General features: G+C 39.3%; 1 protein-coding gene across 6 annotated transcripts in view; it reads right to left on the bottom strand.

Annotated features, from left to right (window-relative positions):
- Window positions 1-1,124: 1,124 nt before the first annotated feature.
- The window catches only part of LOC149318931 (disks large homolog 5-like), a 149,478-nt gene continuing 132,846 nt past the window's right edge, over window positions 1,125-17,756 (bottom strand). For 5 of the 6 annotated variants that reach the window (XM_089510704.1, XM_089510706.1, XM_089510705.1 and 2 more), the window contains 7 exons: window positions 16,568-16,738; window positions 14,515-14,711; window positions 13,011-13,154; window positions 10,918-11,045; window positions 9,394-9,503; window positions 7,590-7,699; window positions 1,125-2,864 (listed from right to left, as the gene is read on the bottom strand). In XM_089510704.1, coding sequence (XP_089366830.1) covers window positions 2,761-2,864; window positions 7,590-7,699; window positions 9,394-9,503; window positions 10,918-11,045; window positions 13,011-13,154; window positions 14,515-14,711; window positions 16,568-16,738 — 964 coding nt within the window. In that variant the 3' untranslated portion in view covers window positions 1,125-2,760. Of the gene's footprint in view, window positions 2,865-7,589; window positions 7,700-9,393; window positions 9,504-10,917; window positions 11,046-13,010; window positions 13,155-14,506; window positions 14,712-16,567; window positions 16,739-17,756 lie in introns of those variants that run through there. The other variant, XM_089510710.1, reaches the window with a different exon arrangement.

Raw genomic sequence — 17,756 nt, 5'->3', positions numbered from 1 at the left:
TGGCCATTGGTCTGTGGGGTCCCTCAGGGTTCTACCTTGTCTCTCATGCTTTTTTACATATGAAATAAAAGCCTGGAAGCTCAGATCCTGAAACCATAAATATTGAAAGGCTAGAGAACCAGAACCAGAACCAAAACTTGGGGTCTTAGGTAGGCCTGTGTTTCAGGACTCTGCCTTTGCAGAGATGACGTATAAGGTTTAGATTTTAGACCTTTAATCATTTTCGGACAGGGATAATGCAAACTTATAACAAGCACATATGTATCACTTCATGAGTCATCCAAAAAAAACCAAAAATATATCTTTCCTAACTTGCCCCTATCCCTTATTGATTTCCAACCCCCATGGCATCATTTATATGATGTTGCGTACTTCTGAACCAGAAACTACATATTGTATGTATTCACATATATTTGGGATATATAAATCTTGCAACCAGCTCTACCATCTCTGATTCATTCTCCCTGATTAAGGGGTTTTGCTCTATCCACCACTTTAAGCATAGTAACTCTTGGACACGAAACAATTCCAGAGAAAACGAGTTTTATAGAAAGCCTAAATCTCCCTTTCTTTAAAAACCTTACCAGAAGCAAGCACAAGCTTCCTGTTCGAGGGAAGATTAGGGCCAACAGGTCACTGTTCAGGAGTGTAACTCCACTTCTCAGTGCTAGCACAAAAGCTTGACAACAGGTAAACAGATAAAAGGGAAACAAGCTTCCATAAATATTCTCAAGCATGATCTGCAATTTAGTCTCAACCCCTCTCTCTCCAATAATGGAGTAGCAGTAAAGGCTTGGAACCTCCCATCCCAACTGTGTCCCTCAATCTAAAAAGGTACTCAAAATATTAATGTTTCTTGCTTGGGATCTTTTACTGGCCTCTCCCAGGTTCTTGGCTAACTGGTCCTCTTTCTGTTGTCCTTTTGGCTGGTAAAGACCTCTTTCTTCTGACAGGCCTCTGGCATCAAACCGAGACTGTTGCTGAAGGACACTTTGAAGGATTGCTTTCTTTCTTTTTATTGGTGTATTGTAATATATCTTTAAATGTTTTAATTGCATTTGCTTGTGCCTTGGAATTTGTTTTAACACTTCTACACAAAGTCAAATTATAGAAATTGACCTTTATTTAACACAATACTCAGTTTCTTTAACCTTTTTGTTTTGATACAAAGTGACTTGTTTTAGTACAGAAAATTTAATGTTACAACAGTACCAGTTCATTTCAATTGTACCACTTTTAAGTCCCACTCTGGCCTCCCTCTTTTTAAAAAAAATATATAACTGCTGTTCCACAACTTATAAACAGTATTTGAACTAAGAATTTATCAATATCCTTTCTACATTTGTCTTCTCTCTCCCATATTTTGAACTATAAAATAGTATCTGCAAAACAGGTTAAAATTTCCAACCCAATTTTGTCATAGAACAACTGTGCAAGAAGAATCCCTTTTTTTAATTAATGCAAAGAAAGAAAGAAAGAAAGAAAGAAAGAAAGACAAACTGAAGGGCAAAAGAAAAAAAGAAAAATCTATCTACACAATGAAATGTTAGGAACAGTTATCACAAATGCAACCCTAATCAAATGTTACTTTTAACAAAGTTACAGTACCTACAAAACATGACATGCAATTTTTAAAGGGAAAATAAAAACATACTGTTGGAAAATGACCCCAGAAGTGCAAAAAAGAAAACATACAATGGAATTTGGTACAGGAAATACAAAGTGTAACAAACAAAAAAATTAAAAACCAAAACAAATGTACACTATATTCATTGAGCAATAGCAAAACTAAGTTACGGGATCACTCTAAATGTTGCCAGGTTCCTAGAACCTAGGCTGTGCTTCTAATTATTTTGTTTTAAAAATCCCTATGGCTATTACACTCCAAAGAATAAAGCTTGAGCGACATAAATTGTTCAATTACATAGATTATCTACATATGATAAAATAAAGCATTCTAGGCCCAGCTATAAACCCCTTCTGATTTCCTGCGAAATGCAGGCCCAGCAACTCAATTTTTTAATACACAAAGTAGCACAGTTTGATTGGATAACATCATGACATTTAAGTATTAAATTCATGCATAAAAAAAAAGCGACAACTTTTAACTGACGAAAGGGTTTATGTAGTACAAACAGTGGCCTGACCCATGTGCTGGAGAAGTGCTTCTCCCTCACCCTGCAAATTCACTCCAAGAAACAAGTACCTATGAGAAAACCAGTCACAATTCATGAGTTTATTCTAAAGCAAAATGGCTGTTACTGAAGGACAGAACCACACTTCATGTAAAAGTCAGTCTCACCCATCATGTAGAAATTCCACTCTTGTTTTTGTTCTGGATGTAAAGAAAGAATTGGGTGGCGGAGATAACCCAAACAGATAGTTAAAAAAATATATTCAAGTAAACAAGAACCACCAAATACTTGTGGGGGTGGGGGAGTTTTGTAAACGTATCATAAAAGGTTTTTTCCTTTTCATTCTTTCCTTCCTTCCTTCCTTCCTCTCTCTCTCTCTCTCTCTTTTGCAGCATCACAAAGTCTTTTCATGAAAAATGAAATTACGTATTTGTCCATTTATATATTGCAATCAATTTCTGTTAGTGAAAGGACTGCTGGTTTCCAGGCACACCTCACAGATAATGTTGCTCATGAGGAACTCAGTTTGCACCCAATGTACAGGCAGCTATAAATGGACCAGAACACCCTATCAGCTGTTTATGTAGAATCTGTCATAGAGCTTCAGTCATTTCACAGCATGTGTCTATAGCGGCCCGGCTGGAATCCACAGGACTTTGTTTTGTTCCTGATCAACAGTCGTCATGATCTGAGTGCAAATGGTTGAAAGCGGGCCACCTTGGACAACTCCTTTAAAAAGAAGACAAATCTATTGTCATCAGTGTGTTCATTTTCAGAATAAAATGAGATATGTAGTTGTACAATGGCACAAGAAATAGAACTACACCAAATTAAGGGAAGGAGGGATTGTATTAGCTTTACTTATATTGCAGCCAATTCTCCAAAGGATTCAAGGTGCTGATACATGGGGATAAACACTCCTTTTTTGTCTTATAATGATCTCTCTATTAAGTTTATCACACAGGGCACTTAAGGCTGCCCAAGTGTTACCCAAATGTTTCAGAAGCGCCAGAGGTGAGATCATCCATCGTGCTTCTGGAACATCATACAGCAGTGATGGCAAACCTTTTAGAGACCAAGTGCCTAAACTGCAACCCAAAACTTGGGCCTGTTACAGACTGCCAAAATAAAGCTGCTTTGGGTCTCTTTCGAGGTATGCTGTTTAAATGATGCATGGGTCCTAAGAGTCTGGAGGTCGCGCCAAAGCCACACTCCATTCCTAAGCACTGGAGCACAGCTTTGGTGCAGCTTCTGGATTCTTAGGATGCATGCATCATTTAAACTGCATACCTCCAAAGAGACCCGAAGCAGCTTTATTTTGGCAGTCTGTAACAGGCCTTACTTATTTATCACAAAGCGCCATGTCCCTCTGGCTTTCTAATAATGAACTCTGGTGAACTCTATGCTGGGGCAACGGCACATGCGCCTATAGAGAGGGCTCTGAGTGCCGCCACTGGCATGCATGCCATAGGTTCGCCATCACTGTCATGGAGGCTTCCCGCTTTCCTTCTGTCATGGAAGTGTTCGCGGGGAAGCCTCTGAAAAGCCATTTTTATTAACGGGATCTTTCATTAATAAAAATGGCTTTTCTGAGGCTACCCCACAAATGCTTCCATGATTGAAGGAAAGTGGGTAGTCTCTGACGTTTCAGAAGCGCAACAGATGATCACACCTCCGGTGCTTCTGAAACATTTGGGTAACACTTGGGCAACGTTTGGGCAGCAGTAAGTGCCCCATGTGATAAACTCCTATGTGTCCTTGTGCACGCACACAAATTCTTGTGTGTGCAAGAGAGGAAATGGAACAGGTACATTGTATGTCTTCATTTGCTTTCTTTCATGTAAATGGTTAGTTAGCTCTTAGGCAGTGAGAATAGCTGAAGTAGAACACAGATGCATAGGTTTCCCCCCATAAGCATTTCTATAGGGAACTGTGCTAAGTAAATGAATGACAGAGGCTTCCTTCTAGGTTTGGGCTAGCAATCACTAAGGCACTGAAGACAGTAACACTGTGTGCTTCTTTATATATGGATCTCATTGCATGGACTTTGTATGCTATTGGCAGGATTCTATCTTAGGGAAAAGTAGAAAATAGGTTTAATGGAATTCAGATGTTCTCAGTCAACACAAGTGACTCTCACAGGCATCTGGTACCTTGTAGCAAGACTAGGTAGACCCTGTTCAAACAATGAAAAAGCATAAGTGCCAAAATGAAAGTGCTTGCACACTTCTGTATTACCTAAGTTGCTATCCCATGTTGCAGCCTAACTTTTTAAAAAGCATTTCCCCCTGAATGTATACTTTTATCACTAAAGCATGAAGTGGAATCTTCAGGGGAACTACTGAATATCTATGGCCACAGAGATGATACAGGCAAAGTTGGGATTATGGAAAATTATAGGAATGCTTTATTACAAAACAACAGACAGAAAGGAGATGTGAAGGAACATATGAAATATATAGCAGTTTCAGCTAACCTAAAGGGAGGGGGGAAGGCAAGAGAAGAAAGCACCAATCCCCACAACCATGATCCTCTAAGACAACTGTTTTGTTATTCAGCCCTCTGAAATCTATTTTAGAGGCATCAGGTGACAAAGTTTACACATTAAATATGGTTAGATGGACCCTGATATAGCATAATAAGCCCTTGCAGATGAGCAATAGGCTAAGTTTAGCAGTCAGGAGAGCATTCTACATAGACACAATGCCTGTACCAACAAGCCACTATTTGTAAATATTAGTACATGCTGTAAAATGTGAGCATTTAGAAAGTTTGTTAATAAAACAAGCATGGCTGGTTAAAAAGATATGGGCAGATATATTCTAAAGGGAGCAAGGAAACAGCAAATACATTTGTCAATGAAAATCTAAATCAAATTCAACATTTTGAAACTTGTTCCAAGTTAGGTTTTGGAGCAAGACAGAGGATCACAAAGAACACGAGAAAAAGCTGGGAAATTCTCCCTACACTTTTCCTGGGAGTCTCAGACAGTTAGTAAAGCTGTTGCAGGAACTGCATCACTAGAACTAAACCCAGAAGAGCCTAGCATCTTTGGCCATTTATATTTGGAAAGTATATACCTAAAATAAATATTTAATGAAATACTGCTCTGAAAAGAAAACACACACACACACACACACACACACACTTATTGCAAATAAATGAATCACAATCATTTGTTTCATCACCAAAAATGGCAGAGGAGAAAAGCAGCAGGCATGTGCTTGGAAGAACCAAACTGTCACAAGGCTTCATTTTTAAACAAGATTTTGCAGTGCTGATTTTTAAATCATTGTTCAACATGCTTTTGGTACATAGGTACACCAATTCCCAGGGCTGAAATGAGACATATTGTTTCTACTCCCATGGCTAATTTCTTGGAAACCACTTATTTAACAGTTGAGCAAAACATTCCAGATATTTAATTCTCAGTTCTTCCTGAGCTCCATGTGGAAATAGAAACTGTTGACTTCTATGAATTCCTATTTTTCTTAAGAAAAGTCACTGAACTCTGGAAATCTGAAAAGTCACACCATCTGCTGGAATTTTTTCTTCTTGGCTAGGCTTTCCTTTTATTCCTGCTTGTACAACAACCACTTCCATCAGTTCTGCAGAGTCTTCTTCTGGCAAATGAGAAATTGAACAGATTTGCCTACTTTCCACTCCAACTTTAGTTGGCTAATTTGTTGGAGGTAATCTCTTCAAGTTGGGAGTATGTTAGGTGCAGCATCTGCTAAGAAGATTGCTAAATAAGAAATGGCGTCCAGCTCCTTATTTCCTTATTCGAGGTGGTATTTTCTAGACTTTTTCATCCAAGTGAATATATATAGCTATTTTCCAAATGTGTAGCTACTATTAAGTAACAGCTAATTGAAGGTGCCTTCAGACATATGTTTTCTTTGCTAATGTAAGATTTGGTTGCTCATAATAAAATCTTTCCTTAAAAGATATCCTTTCCACTTTCCCCCTTTCACATGCCTGTGCTCCATGCATATATGTGTGTAGAAAATGCCATCTCCCAAAGGTAGATAAGAGAAAGCCTCCACAAAGTCAGAGGTGGAAGAAGGGCAAAGTAAACCCCTCAGTGATTTCCCACTGTCACTGAATCTTGGGGTGCCAATATTAGTGGCTGACAGCAACTTACAGAATTTGGAGATCCCCTTCTACTGAACAGTAGAAGATGGAGAAAAAACTCTTATCTAATGTTTAAATTTTAGGCCTGATATCTGAAATACTGCCTTCTTCTGTATGATTCTGCTTCCGAATTGGAGATGGTCTAGGCAAGTCCTGCTGTGAATCCCATCACCTACATCATCTAGTGCATATATAAGAGAGGACTTTTTTTAATAGCAAGACCTTGATTGTGGAATTGAAGTCAGATTGGGTTCAATCCCTGATGAAGTTTAGTGGGTGGTCAAAACTATATTATACCCCCTAGGTTTTCTTTTCACTTGGCGCTTGAAGAAGAATTTCCTCCTTCCCTGGGCTTCAGATAAGAAGACTGTCTTCGTGGCCATGAATTTTCCTGTCATCTGTTCTCCTTCCCAAGCGACAGGAGAAATGCAGAATCATGTTAAGCACAATCAAGGATAGCAAACACTGTTCATATCATGTGGGAATTGCTACAGCACCTAAGTGAGAAGGAGGAAGCAAGCAGCCCTCATCTTCTAAAACTATCAAGGAGATTCAATTATTTCGGTATGCAGCTTTACACAAAACTCTCATGGAAGTACTGACAGCTCCAATTACACTGAGTAACAAACATATCTTTGGAATGTTTGGGCATGGACATTTCGTTAAGACTATTAGTGAGCAATGCCATAAATCATTCTGGTAAGTGATACATGCCCATTTAGATTTCACTCATCAAGCTGTTGATTGAGTTTCCCTTGACAGACATAACAGCAAAAGTGTGTTCGGTAACCAACCACACGTTCTTAGGTGGTCAGAGAAACCCCTAATGCATATGACCAGGGGGGAAAATGATTTCAAATACTGCAGTTGCTGAGGTTACCATACAGTAAAATGTCAAATGGTATAGATTTAGATTGTTTTTAGTTTTTTGGATGTTGTACTGAAGTAAATGGATGTTGTACTGATGTAGGAGCCCTGGTAGCACAGTGGTTAAATGCCTGTACTGAATGCCAGCCAAGGGAGCTCAAGCTTGACTCAGGCTTGGATCCTTCCAAAGTCACTAAAGTGAGTGCCCAGCATGTTGGGGGCAATTAGCTTACACTTTGTAAACCGCTTAGGGAGTGCTTAAGTGCAATGATAAGCGGTACAGAAATGTACTTGCTATTGCTATAAATGATGCACTCTAAACTAGGAAAAGAAAAATCTGTTTCTTAAACCAGATGTGCACAACACACACACACACACACACGCGCACTGTGTCAAGGGAGCTGTTAATTATTTAGTCTTCTGTTGTTTTTTTAACTGCAATCAAATACAAACCTGTGAAATACTTGCTATATTCCTGTTCTATTTTTTGAGCTGTCTCAAATTGTTCTTTGGAATGTTTCTGCGTAACTTTGTCCCTCAAGAAGACAGGATCCTTTTGCTCTCTGTAACAAACCAACAGAAAAGATCCTTAATTTTTATGAGACACAAGGCAGGTCACAGGGAGCTAAATAGATCTGCAGCCAAATATGATTTGTGAACAAATACAATAGTGTGTTGGGTATGCCCTCTGGTGTCCAGAATGGAAAGGCAATCTGACATAGCAATGCAACAGCAGGAATGACTCAACCTTCGAACTGCTGCAAAAGGCAACAAGAGTTGCCATCTCCAGCAGGTATCTGTACAGAGATAATGTTGTAAAGCAGTGGAAGAAAGTAATTATCTTATGATATCTGGAGGCTGTCCAAATTCCTTATCTGTGGACAACCACAATCTATACACTTCTCATACAGCCCCTGATTGCTAATATCCTCTGTGAATAAATTGTGTTCCAAGAAAAGTCAGCATCTAAAAGTTTTCCCCCCTCAAGTTGGGCAAAAAGAGCATAACAAATATTTAGAAAAATTCCAATGTACATGGTGCAGTTATTCTGCTCCCACATCTGGCATGCTTTTGCATGCCCCACCTAGATCTGGTTTGCTTCTGGTCATAAATCACAACAAAAGCAACTTTACTCTGTTGAGTTATAACTCTCAGACTCCTGCAGCTAGCATGGCCAGTGGGGATTGCCCATAAAAATAAGCTTTCCAAACTCTAGCTTCAATACTTAAGCACTTCTGTCCTGTTTCCTTATGAAAGCTGGTTTAAAGTTACTTCTTTGATCTCTTCCATGTTTGCTTTACTTCTCTCACACACTTTTTATTTACCTTTATTTACTTGCTGTTTCCTGCCTAAAGCAGTCATGGAAAAACTGTGACTCAGGAGTTACATGAGGTCCCCATAGGTAATTTTGCGGACCTCAACCCTTCCAGATTCCTCAATCATCCCTTTTTCTGGACCAAAATAAGAGTGTGTGTCAACTGCCTGTCCTGGAAACCTTCAGGAGTGGTGATTTCACCTTTTAAATAAGATGATGGTTGCTTCTGCCCTGTTTTAATTTGAAAAAAATATCTATTTTCCAAAATCAGAAGTGCATTTCTGACCTTTAGTTTAGTTTTGGGTTTTGTTTTGGTTTTTTTTTTTTTTAGTGTTTTGCCATTTTGGTCCACCTAGGAAGCTCCCAGCCAGCCCCAGAAAAGTTTTAACAGGCCCTGCAGCTGTTTGCAATTGCTCACTGCTCATCTATACCTTGGGTGACTTTGATTTTTCACATCCTTTCCATTCCTGTCATTCTTCCATTGTTCATCCCCTTGGTCCACTATTTACAAGCAATGAAAATAGTATTGGAAGACCTTTCTCATCTATAAAGCCTTGGATACTCTCCATCTTTTCCTTCCCCATCCTTTTACACCCTTTAGCTTTCCTAATGGCCTCTGTCTCTCAAAGAACCGAGTTATGCTTTGATAGGGGAGAGCCAGTGGGAACAGACCCACAGCTCTCCTAAGACACATGCTGATTTTATCAATTTTCCATTAGTATACATGACTAGACATGTAACTATAATATAAGATTTCATTAAAACAAAATCAAACAACATTTTGTTGTTTAGTTCAAAAGATACACGTAAATGGCATCTTTGTATGGAGATGAATGAATGCAGACAAACATGGAGGCCAACAAGGACCGTGATCTCCATTAAAGAGGAGGATTTGGATGGGTGAGATTCCTCATACAACCACAACCCGCCTTTCATACTTACTTGATCTGCTTGGCATTTTTGTAACGAACGAAGATGACAATGGGGTAAATATGAATGCTGTGGAGCCGCTCTATGGCATGAGGAGCAATATCCAAGAGACAGTGACAGTCCTAAAAATCAAGAATTAACTCATTACAAATGATTTGTGAAATGTTTGAACCAGTATTATTAACACCATACTGCAGAGGAGAAGCTCCCAGAATAGCAGCTGGCATAAGGCCGTAAACAAAGTTATAAATGTGGTCCTTTGGTTTGCCTATTTCATTATTAAGGTCATGTTAATTCCTCTTTCTGTTGGCTTCCTCTTCTTGTTCTTCTCTTGCTCCAACACCCTCATGAAAACCCCTTTTTCTCCCCACTCCCCTTGCTGACCCTGTCCCTTGTTACTGCCTTGCTTGCAGCCCTAAGAAAACTCAGAAGAATGACATCTTCCACACCTTAATCACCACAGTATTCTTTATTATCTTCTCCTTGCTGTATCAATGGAACTCATACTTCCTGGAATCTACTTGGCTCCTTTTGTTAGTATTTTTAACCACCCCATTAAAAATAATAGCAGCAACTTCACTCTCATATTGTGTCTATATATAAAATAGGGATTAAGCATTGTCTACATTTTCTAGATGTACTCAGGTGAGAAAAGGAAAATCTTCTCCTGTCTTATTCCCATCTCCACCCTAAACATACTCCTTTGCAGCTGAGCTCAACTTTGAGACTGGGGGTGGCCTGAGAGATTAGTGCCTATAGAGGAGATCAAGGGGGGCTTAACTGTCCCCTGATCTTTGGATGTAAAAACTGAACCACAGCTGCCACTCATTTTAGATATGAAACTGGAAGACCAAATGTGATCGACTATGGCTGCCCCATCACATCTAGTTTGCCCCAAAGACTTAGAAATTTTAGGCATCTGTTATTTTGTTCTATGGGTAGTACCTGGTTTCTGATTGTTCACTAGAAATGTCTAATAGACATGAACACACGTTGGGGTCATTTTCATAGCTACTGCATTGCCCTCATGCTAGAGATGATTGTATCAGGTACTATACCTCTTTAGTTTTTCAGTATAAGTATTTTATAAGAAAGATTCTACCCCTGTACTATCTGCAAAAAAATCAGAGCCATTTTATATGGTCTTCAGATGGTCTCCCAACCACAAAGGCTGCAGGACTAAACTGCTTTGGCTAAAGGAGCCCTGGTGGCGCAGTGGTTAAATGCCTGTACTGCAGCCATTCACTCAAAACCACAAGGTTGCGAGTTCAAGACCAGCAAAAGGGCCCAAGCTCGACTCAGGCTTGCATCCTTCCGAGGTCGCTAAAATGAGTACCCAGACTGTTGGGGGCAAATTAGCTTACTTGCTAATTAGCTTACTTGCTGTTCACCGCTATGATCTTTGGAATAGCGGTATATAAATAAAACAAATTATTAATTATTACAACTGAAGAGTTGATGCTGTGTGCTTTTTTTCTGTAGGAAACAAATCAATGAGGATAAGACTACACAAAACGGAAGAAGACAATGAAGCACCTTCTCTGTTATCTCCTTTATAGAGGCAACAGTTGTCACGTCAAAATGTCCACTCCTACGTTTATAATCTATGAATAGACAGTCTTTCACACCCCGCTCAATGGCTTGTTGAGAAGCTTTCATCACCTCTGTTTAAGAAGGACAAAAACAAAACAGTTTATTTGGGTTGTTTTTTTAAGCCAAGGAACATTAATTTAGTACAAAGATGTTATTAAGAAATTCTGAACACATTTCCACTTGGCCTGTGACTGGACACACACACCACACTGATGTTCAAAGCAGTTACATACAATAAGTGAATAGTAAAGATCTTCTCTATGTAATGAAGAAATACACACCTGCATTTGCACATTCCCCACAACACAAGATTCATATAAGCTAATGTAATTACCTAAAATAGGAGGAGGGCTATATCACTATTGGAGGGAATATGTCTCAGGGTATGTAGGTGTCTGTACATGTCTAGGCAGAGGAACAGTGTTTCAGGTTTCATTCTCATTTTATTAAAGTTAGGATCATGCACACAGAAACCATGGGGCAGTTAGGATTCAGCTGGCTCTAAAATATGACAGAGCCCCATGAAACTGTATAAAAACCCATATGCTAGATAAACATATCTATGCCATTGCTATGACTCTTGGACAGCATACTCCTCCAAAGAACAAAGAATTAACAGAGAAAATATTAAAAGTTGCACAGGAGGGAAGGGTGCTAATCATCATCTTCTAGTGGATCTGCTGAAAAAGGTTATATTTACTTGCACCCTAACTGAAGACTGTCACTGTGGTGCTTTTGTTTCCTTTTTTATTATGAACATAAATGTACAAAATAAAAATAACAACAAAATCACAAGTATTATCCACAAGGTGCCAAAGACACCACCACAGTCATTGTCATCATCTTTATCAGTTGCCAAGTTCCTAAGCACCTAAATCACACATGGGAAAATGTGTGGATTACTGGGTCAATTTCCCTGAAAACACCCTCCACAGGCCACAGTGCTCTACTGCAAATGCAAATACTTCCATTTTCCTCTGCAGTGCCTCTCAAAATGGTGACAAGAAGTGGCATTGTGTCACCTCCTGTTGTGATTCTAAGAGGAATTGAAGAGGAAAATAGAGTTATTTGAGGGTAGTATGGGGTCCTGGGGTGCTTGTGGAGCAAGGGTCCTAAAAATCAATTTAAACAAAAAATGGGGCTTGGTGGCCTGGTGGGGGCTTCAGGGGCTTAAACAGGGGTCCCATGGGCTGCACTTTGCCCAGTTATGACCAAAGTTATGGACTTTTAATTTGAAAATACTAAATTAGCCCAAGCCCAAGATCAGAGAGAGGTCTTTATCTTTTGCATCTTATCTATACATGCAGCAGCAGGTGAGAATGAGATGGGCAGGGATATTAACTACTTTATTCTGCAGGTGTGTCGAGGAAATCACCCTTTGAAATACTTACTCTCTGCAGGTTGTAAACTACACGATGATAAGAGGCTGTGATAGACAACCCCTTCAATATACATTTTTTAAAGTCTAATTTTAATTTACACATTTAATTTTGTATTTATTTTATTTTGTGAGGAAGCAGTCAAAAAAGAAGTGTCTGCCACCTAAAGTCAGAAGAGGAATAGTCCACTCTGCCACATGATTGGTTGCATGTGCAGACCAGCTCTCATTAAAAAGAGAAAGAGAAAGAGAGAGAGAGAGAGAGAGAAAATGAAGGATCTTAACATATTCTTACAGAATGTGAAGAAATTCTAGTTGCACAGTGCAACAAGAGACGACAGATGCAGAAGAAAGGATCAAGGGAGCAAATGAAATGCTATGAGAGGAGCACACTAAATTTTGATGTTCATGAATGGACAGCTCAGGAAGGGAGACATGTAGTGGTGGTGATACAGAGTCTCACTTTTTGGTCTGAGATACAAATTGCACTTCAAAGACATGGACATTATAGTATGCAAGGAATTAAAGTACTACCTTGGACAAAGAAAACTGAAGCAGCTACAAAATGCAAGCAACCACTGCCTTTTTATTGCTTTGCGGTAAGCCCAAAGAATATAACCTTTGCTGCCAGAGAAGTCTCTAGTGCCAACATACTTACCAAGGGGACACCTGCAGAATTTTCCTGGTGATTCCTTGACCAACATGTCTTTCACAGCATCAAGTAACGGTCCAAGAATGAGCACAGGCCTAGGAGATGTGCAATCCACTTTCTGGACTCGTTGATAAGCAAGGTTTACAGAATCTGAAAAGAAAGGTTTTTTTTCTTTTTATTTTAAATTTCTTCCTAGAAATCTAGTACTCAATTGCATGCTAATAAATAAAAGTAAGGACTGGATTGATGCTATCTGAAAACCTGTGAATCTTAATTCTCTAACAGTACAAAATATGAATTAAAATAAATAAATGATATGGAATTGTTTATTAGGAAAAATTCAGGAAAGTATAGTCTACCTTCAGTAATCCCAAACCAGTGCTTCTTAACTACTCAGAAAAGCAGAACTAAGGCCGGTTACAGACCGCCTATTTCGGGCGGGCTGTACCCGCCCCTTTCCCCGGTGTATCGGGGCCTCAGTGGCTAGAACGGCAGCCGCTGAGGCCCCGATCCGCCACTTTTCAGGCTGCGGGGAAGCGGCAAAACGCCGCTTCCCCGCAGCCTGAAAAGGGGTGTCCTTTGGGCTTCAAGCCCCAAGGACACCCCGCGGCAGTGGGGAGGGGGAGAAAGGGGCCGCTTGGCCCCTTTCTCCCTTGCTTCGCTGGGCGCAGCCGTCTGAAGGCTGCGCCCAGCGAAGCAAAGCGGCGCCTCAAACCAGGAAGGAGCTCTGAAATGGAGCTCCTTCCTGGTTTGCACAAAGGGCGCCCTAGGCGCCCTGGCGCGGAGCGAGGACGTCACGTCCGTGCCGCCCCGTGTAGAGGTGGCGCGGCCGTGACGTCCTGATGACGGCGGCCGTCTGGAACGGCCGCCGTCATTTTTTACACGCAGAGCGCGTATTAGGGTTAGGGAGGTGCGGAAGCACCGCACCTCCCTAACCACAGTACGCGCTCCGCGCGTACTTTAATGACGGTCTATAACCCGCCTAAGTTATACTATTTTCATCAAAACTCCTTAACATCCTTTTAGCCAGTTTGCAATGATATGAAGATTTCAGCAATTTTACCGATGACAAAATCAAAAGATTTTGTAAGAATTTGTCACATAACCACAAATAAACAATTTTGCTGTTGAATTCTGAGTTCTACTTGTATGTTAGACTAAATGCCATGGTATTGTTGAAATTTAGATTCCAATCTCCTTCTCAGCTTTGTTGTAAAACATTTTACTACTTATTTTACTTACTTTGTTGTAGAACATTTTTTTAAATGAACAAATATTTTCAAATGCAAACTTAGAACAATTATTGCTTCTCACTCAGAGGGGATACAACATCTAGTATATTTCAGGATTACACTGTGTAGTTGCTGAACCTACACTGGTCTTGGCAAACTGAGCATTAGCTATCCACACTCATATTCTTTAAACAGCAAACTGTGGGTCCTCATTTGCCAAAGTACAAATAAATACTGATTCTTTTGTGGTGTGCTAACTACATTCAACAGTCACTTGCCATCTAAGAAGGGAATGGAGTCAGTGCTGATGGTATCAAGGGCCAGCAAATCTTTTCCATCTTTGGACCCACTGCGTTTGTGTTTATGTTTTCTTCTAAAGAATGATCTTCGAGCTGCTGCCGATGATGTCTTTGTGGAGCTGTTTTCATCTTTTGTTTCAGACATGCTGTGTCTTCTGTAGAATTCTTGCTCCATCCTACAAAAAAATTGTTTTGATAATTGGGCAATAGTTGAAATGCTTGTGAATTGTATGTAAATATTCAAACCACTGATACTAAAATTTTAAGATAGGCTTCATTATGGATACATATATAATTGCACTATGAGGCATATCTTGACACAGGTACACTGTATACTGAAAGGTAAAAAAGAAGAGACATAGTCCAACATGACTTCCACATGTTGACATCACACTATAAACTCAACAATTCCTCAGGATGAAAATCAGTAACAGTGGACATGCTTCTCTAGAAGATATCTTTCTCACACGGGAGCTCGCCACATTTAGGGAGCTTCCAGATCACGTTGTTAGTCCACTCATACAGAGTGATAATGAAAACCAACTAATACCTTCAGTATGTACCTGTACCCCAGATTCTTTTGCAATATCATGGAGTTCTGTAACGGGTACATGAGTTCATTGACAAACAAGGTGTTGTGCAAAAGGTCCCCTTGTTTTAAACCACTCCAATGATTTAAAAATCATTGAAACAGATGACCCGTTTTCACTTACTTTATATTTTCTCCAGGACAGGAGTGTGCATCTTCCCATCCACTGGACCCATCACCTACTCCTATAACAGTCTTTCAACCACACTGTGGCTGCATCCACACTGCAGAAATAATCCAGGTTAACACCACTTTAATTGCCATGGCTCAATGCTATGGAATTCTGGGACTTGTAGTTTGCTGTGGCACCAGAGCTTTTTGACATAAAAGGCTAAAGTCTCAGAAAACTACAATTTCTCAAAATTTTGTAGGAATGAGCCATGACAAAGTGAGGTCACCCTGCATTATTTCTGCAATGTAGATGCAGCTTAAAAAACAAAATGGTTGCTTGAACTGTCAGAGCAACAGGTTGGGGTTGCTTGGTATTTCTAACATCATCAACTACCTGAGGTGGTCTGTTCTTACAAAAAGATCCTGTTGCAATTTGCACCGAGATGTGCAGGCCTCTAAATTCATGCAGACTGATTGTATGTAACTGGCCCTGTATTTTGTTTCTCTTGACTCTATGTCTAAATGGTTTTTGCAGAGATAGAGAAGAAGTGAAATATGTTTTTAAAAAAGTGAATGGACAACAGAAGGTCAAGTAACAAGTGGCTCTGAAACAGTATAGCAGTCCTACAATCCTGTAACTCCACGTATTCAATATAAGGGGGAACACAACTCAGAAGGCTGAGTTACTGCAAAGGTTACTGCAAAATGTGAAGGAGCAATGACTGTAAAACAGTCAAGTGAAAAGGCCTATGAGATAGAGAGCAAGCAGAACCAAAATACATAAAACAATAATCAGATATGGGGAAGATTTTCCTACCCGTTGCTAGTAATATAGTTGCTAGTTCATTATTATATAAGGATCCTAGCTAAGCGGTGGTGCCTACTTCTCTCCCTTGATCTTAATCTCCTTGATCTTTATGAAAAATCAAGCATTAATTTAGCAGATTAAAAGGAGGGAATGTGGTGCAGTCTTGTGTTCAAACTCAAGGACCAAAATTAAATATGGATGCCATGCATGTCTAAAAATGCTACAGCATGACCACGGGAAACCATTTATATCAATGTTCACTTTTAAAAAAATAATAATCCCAAAGTCCTTTCCATTTTTAGGAGACAGCAACTATCAACAGTACTAAAAATGCCATCATGGAATACCTTCTTTAATTGGGTGTTATTGAAAACATGCCACCTCTTTCAACTTTACTGGGAAACTTAATATCTCTCCAGCATTAACTACAAAGCTTGGAAGAATGAAGTGTATGGCTTATAGTCATACTTCATTTTAACTGTTCACTTTTAGCAATGATATTTATATCTTAGAGATGGATTTACATGTATTTGCTGGGAATCTGTCCTCTTTCCAGCTTTTGGGCATTCTCATCCAGCTGCCATGCCATCCAGCAACCAAAGTTCCCCTGTGGCAGAGTGTCATCGACATACAAAATGTCGTCTTTTTTAAAGCTCAAGTCCTGCTCTACTTCTGCCAGCCGGTCGTAAAGGGCCCTGCAAAGAATGAGAGATGAAAGTAATTTTTTAATTAACACATCACATATTAAATATAGAAGCTATAAGTATAAATATGTATTACAACATGCAAATAATTTCTTAATTCCTACCACTATTCCAATGTAATCCACTGAATACACTTTAAAAGACACATCCTTTAAAATATTATACAATCATAAATCACCATCATTTAACCTTATTATTTTTTAATATATTTAATCACCAGTATCCATCTCTCTATTACTCCCCCCCCCCCTCAATTTCAATCTCTATTCCATGGAACAGGCAATTTAACCTTCTCAAATTGGTCCATGTTTCCTTAGTTTATTCTGTTCTGCTAGGTTTCTGATTACATTTCCATCTTTTTGCAAATAAAATTCTTCCAATTGTAATTCTGAGCAGAGGCAGCTCTTGCTTATCTAAAGGAGCAGCCAGCAACTTTTACATATTCAATAGACACTGTAATGGCTCATGCTCATGATTCAAGTAAAACATCTTATTTATCACTTTAATCATCATCCTTTTAAAAAAGCAAAACTTTTTTTAAAAAAAAGTTTCTTTTTAGCCTTTCCTTCTTTCCCCCCATTTTTTCATAATATTCATACACAGATCACTATTATTTTACAGGCTGTAGAACTTCCAAAGAACAAGAGCTGTGGCTGGACTGGGAATTAAAAGCCAGGTGCTTCAAGTCAAATGCTTCCTTTTCACCCTGCTCATAAGACCTATATTATAAAATCTATATTCAAAAATGGAATTAATCGGTTGGGCAGGAAGGAAGGAAGGAGTTTGGTTTACTAAGCTTGCAAGCTCGATGTTGTTTAAGTAGGTCAATCATTTAGATGTTTGCTCAAGGGGATACACATTTAACCCTATGGGAAAATTCAATGAACTGAATTTATATATGCAAATAAGCCAAAGCAGATTTAGGTTACTATAGATAGAACTTTACGACTACCAATGGTCAATTTAAACACAACACATACAACATTTATTGGTTGATCTCATTCAGACA

The sequence above is a fragment of the Sceloporus occidentalis genome, unplaced genomic scaffold (genome assembly GCF_023333645.1).
Source record: "Sceloporus occidentalis isolate IW3139 unplaced genomic scaffold, rSceOcc1.0.p SCAF_2, whole genome shotgun sequence".
NCBI lineage: Eukaryota > Metazoa > Chordata > Lepidosauria > Squamata > Phrynosomatidae > Sceloporus > Sceloporus occidentalis.
Note: the sequence above shows the minus strand (reverse complement) of the source record. Positions and strands in the feature narration are given on the sequence as shown.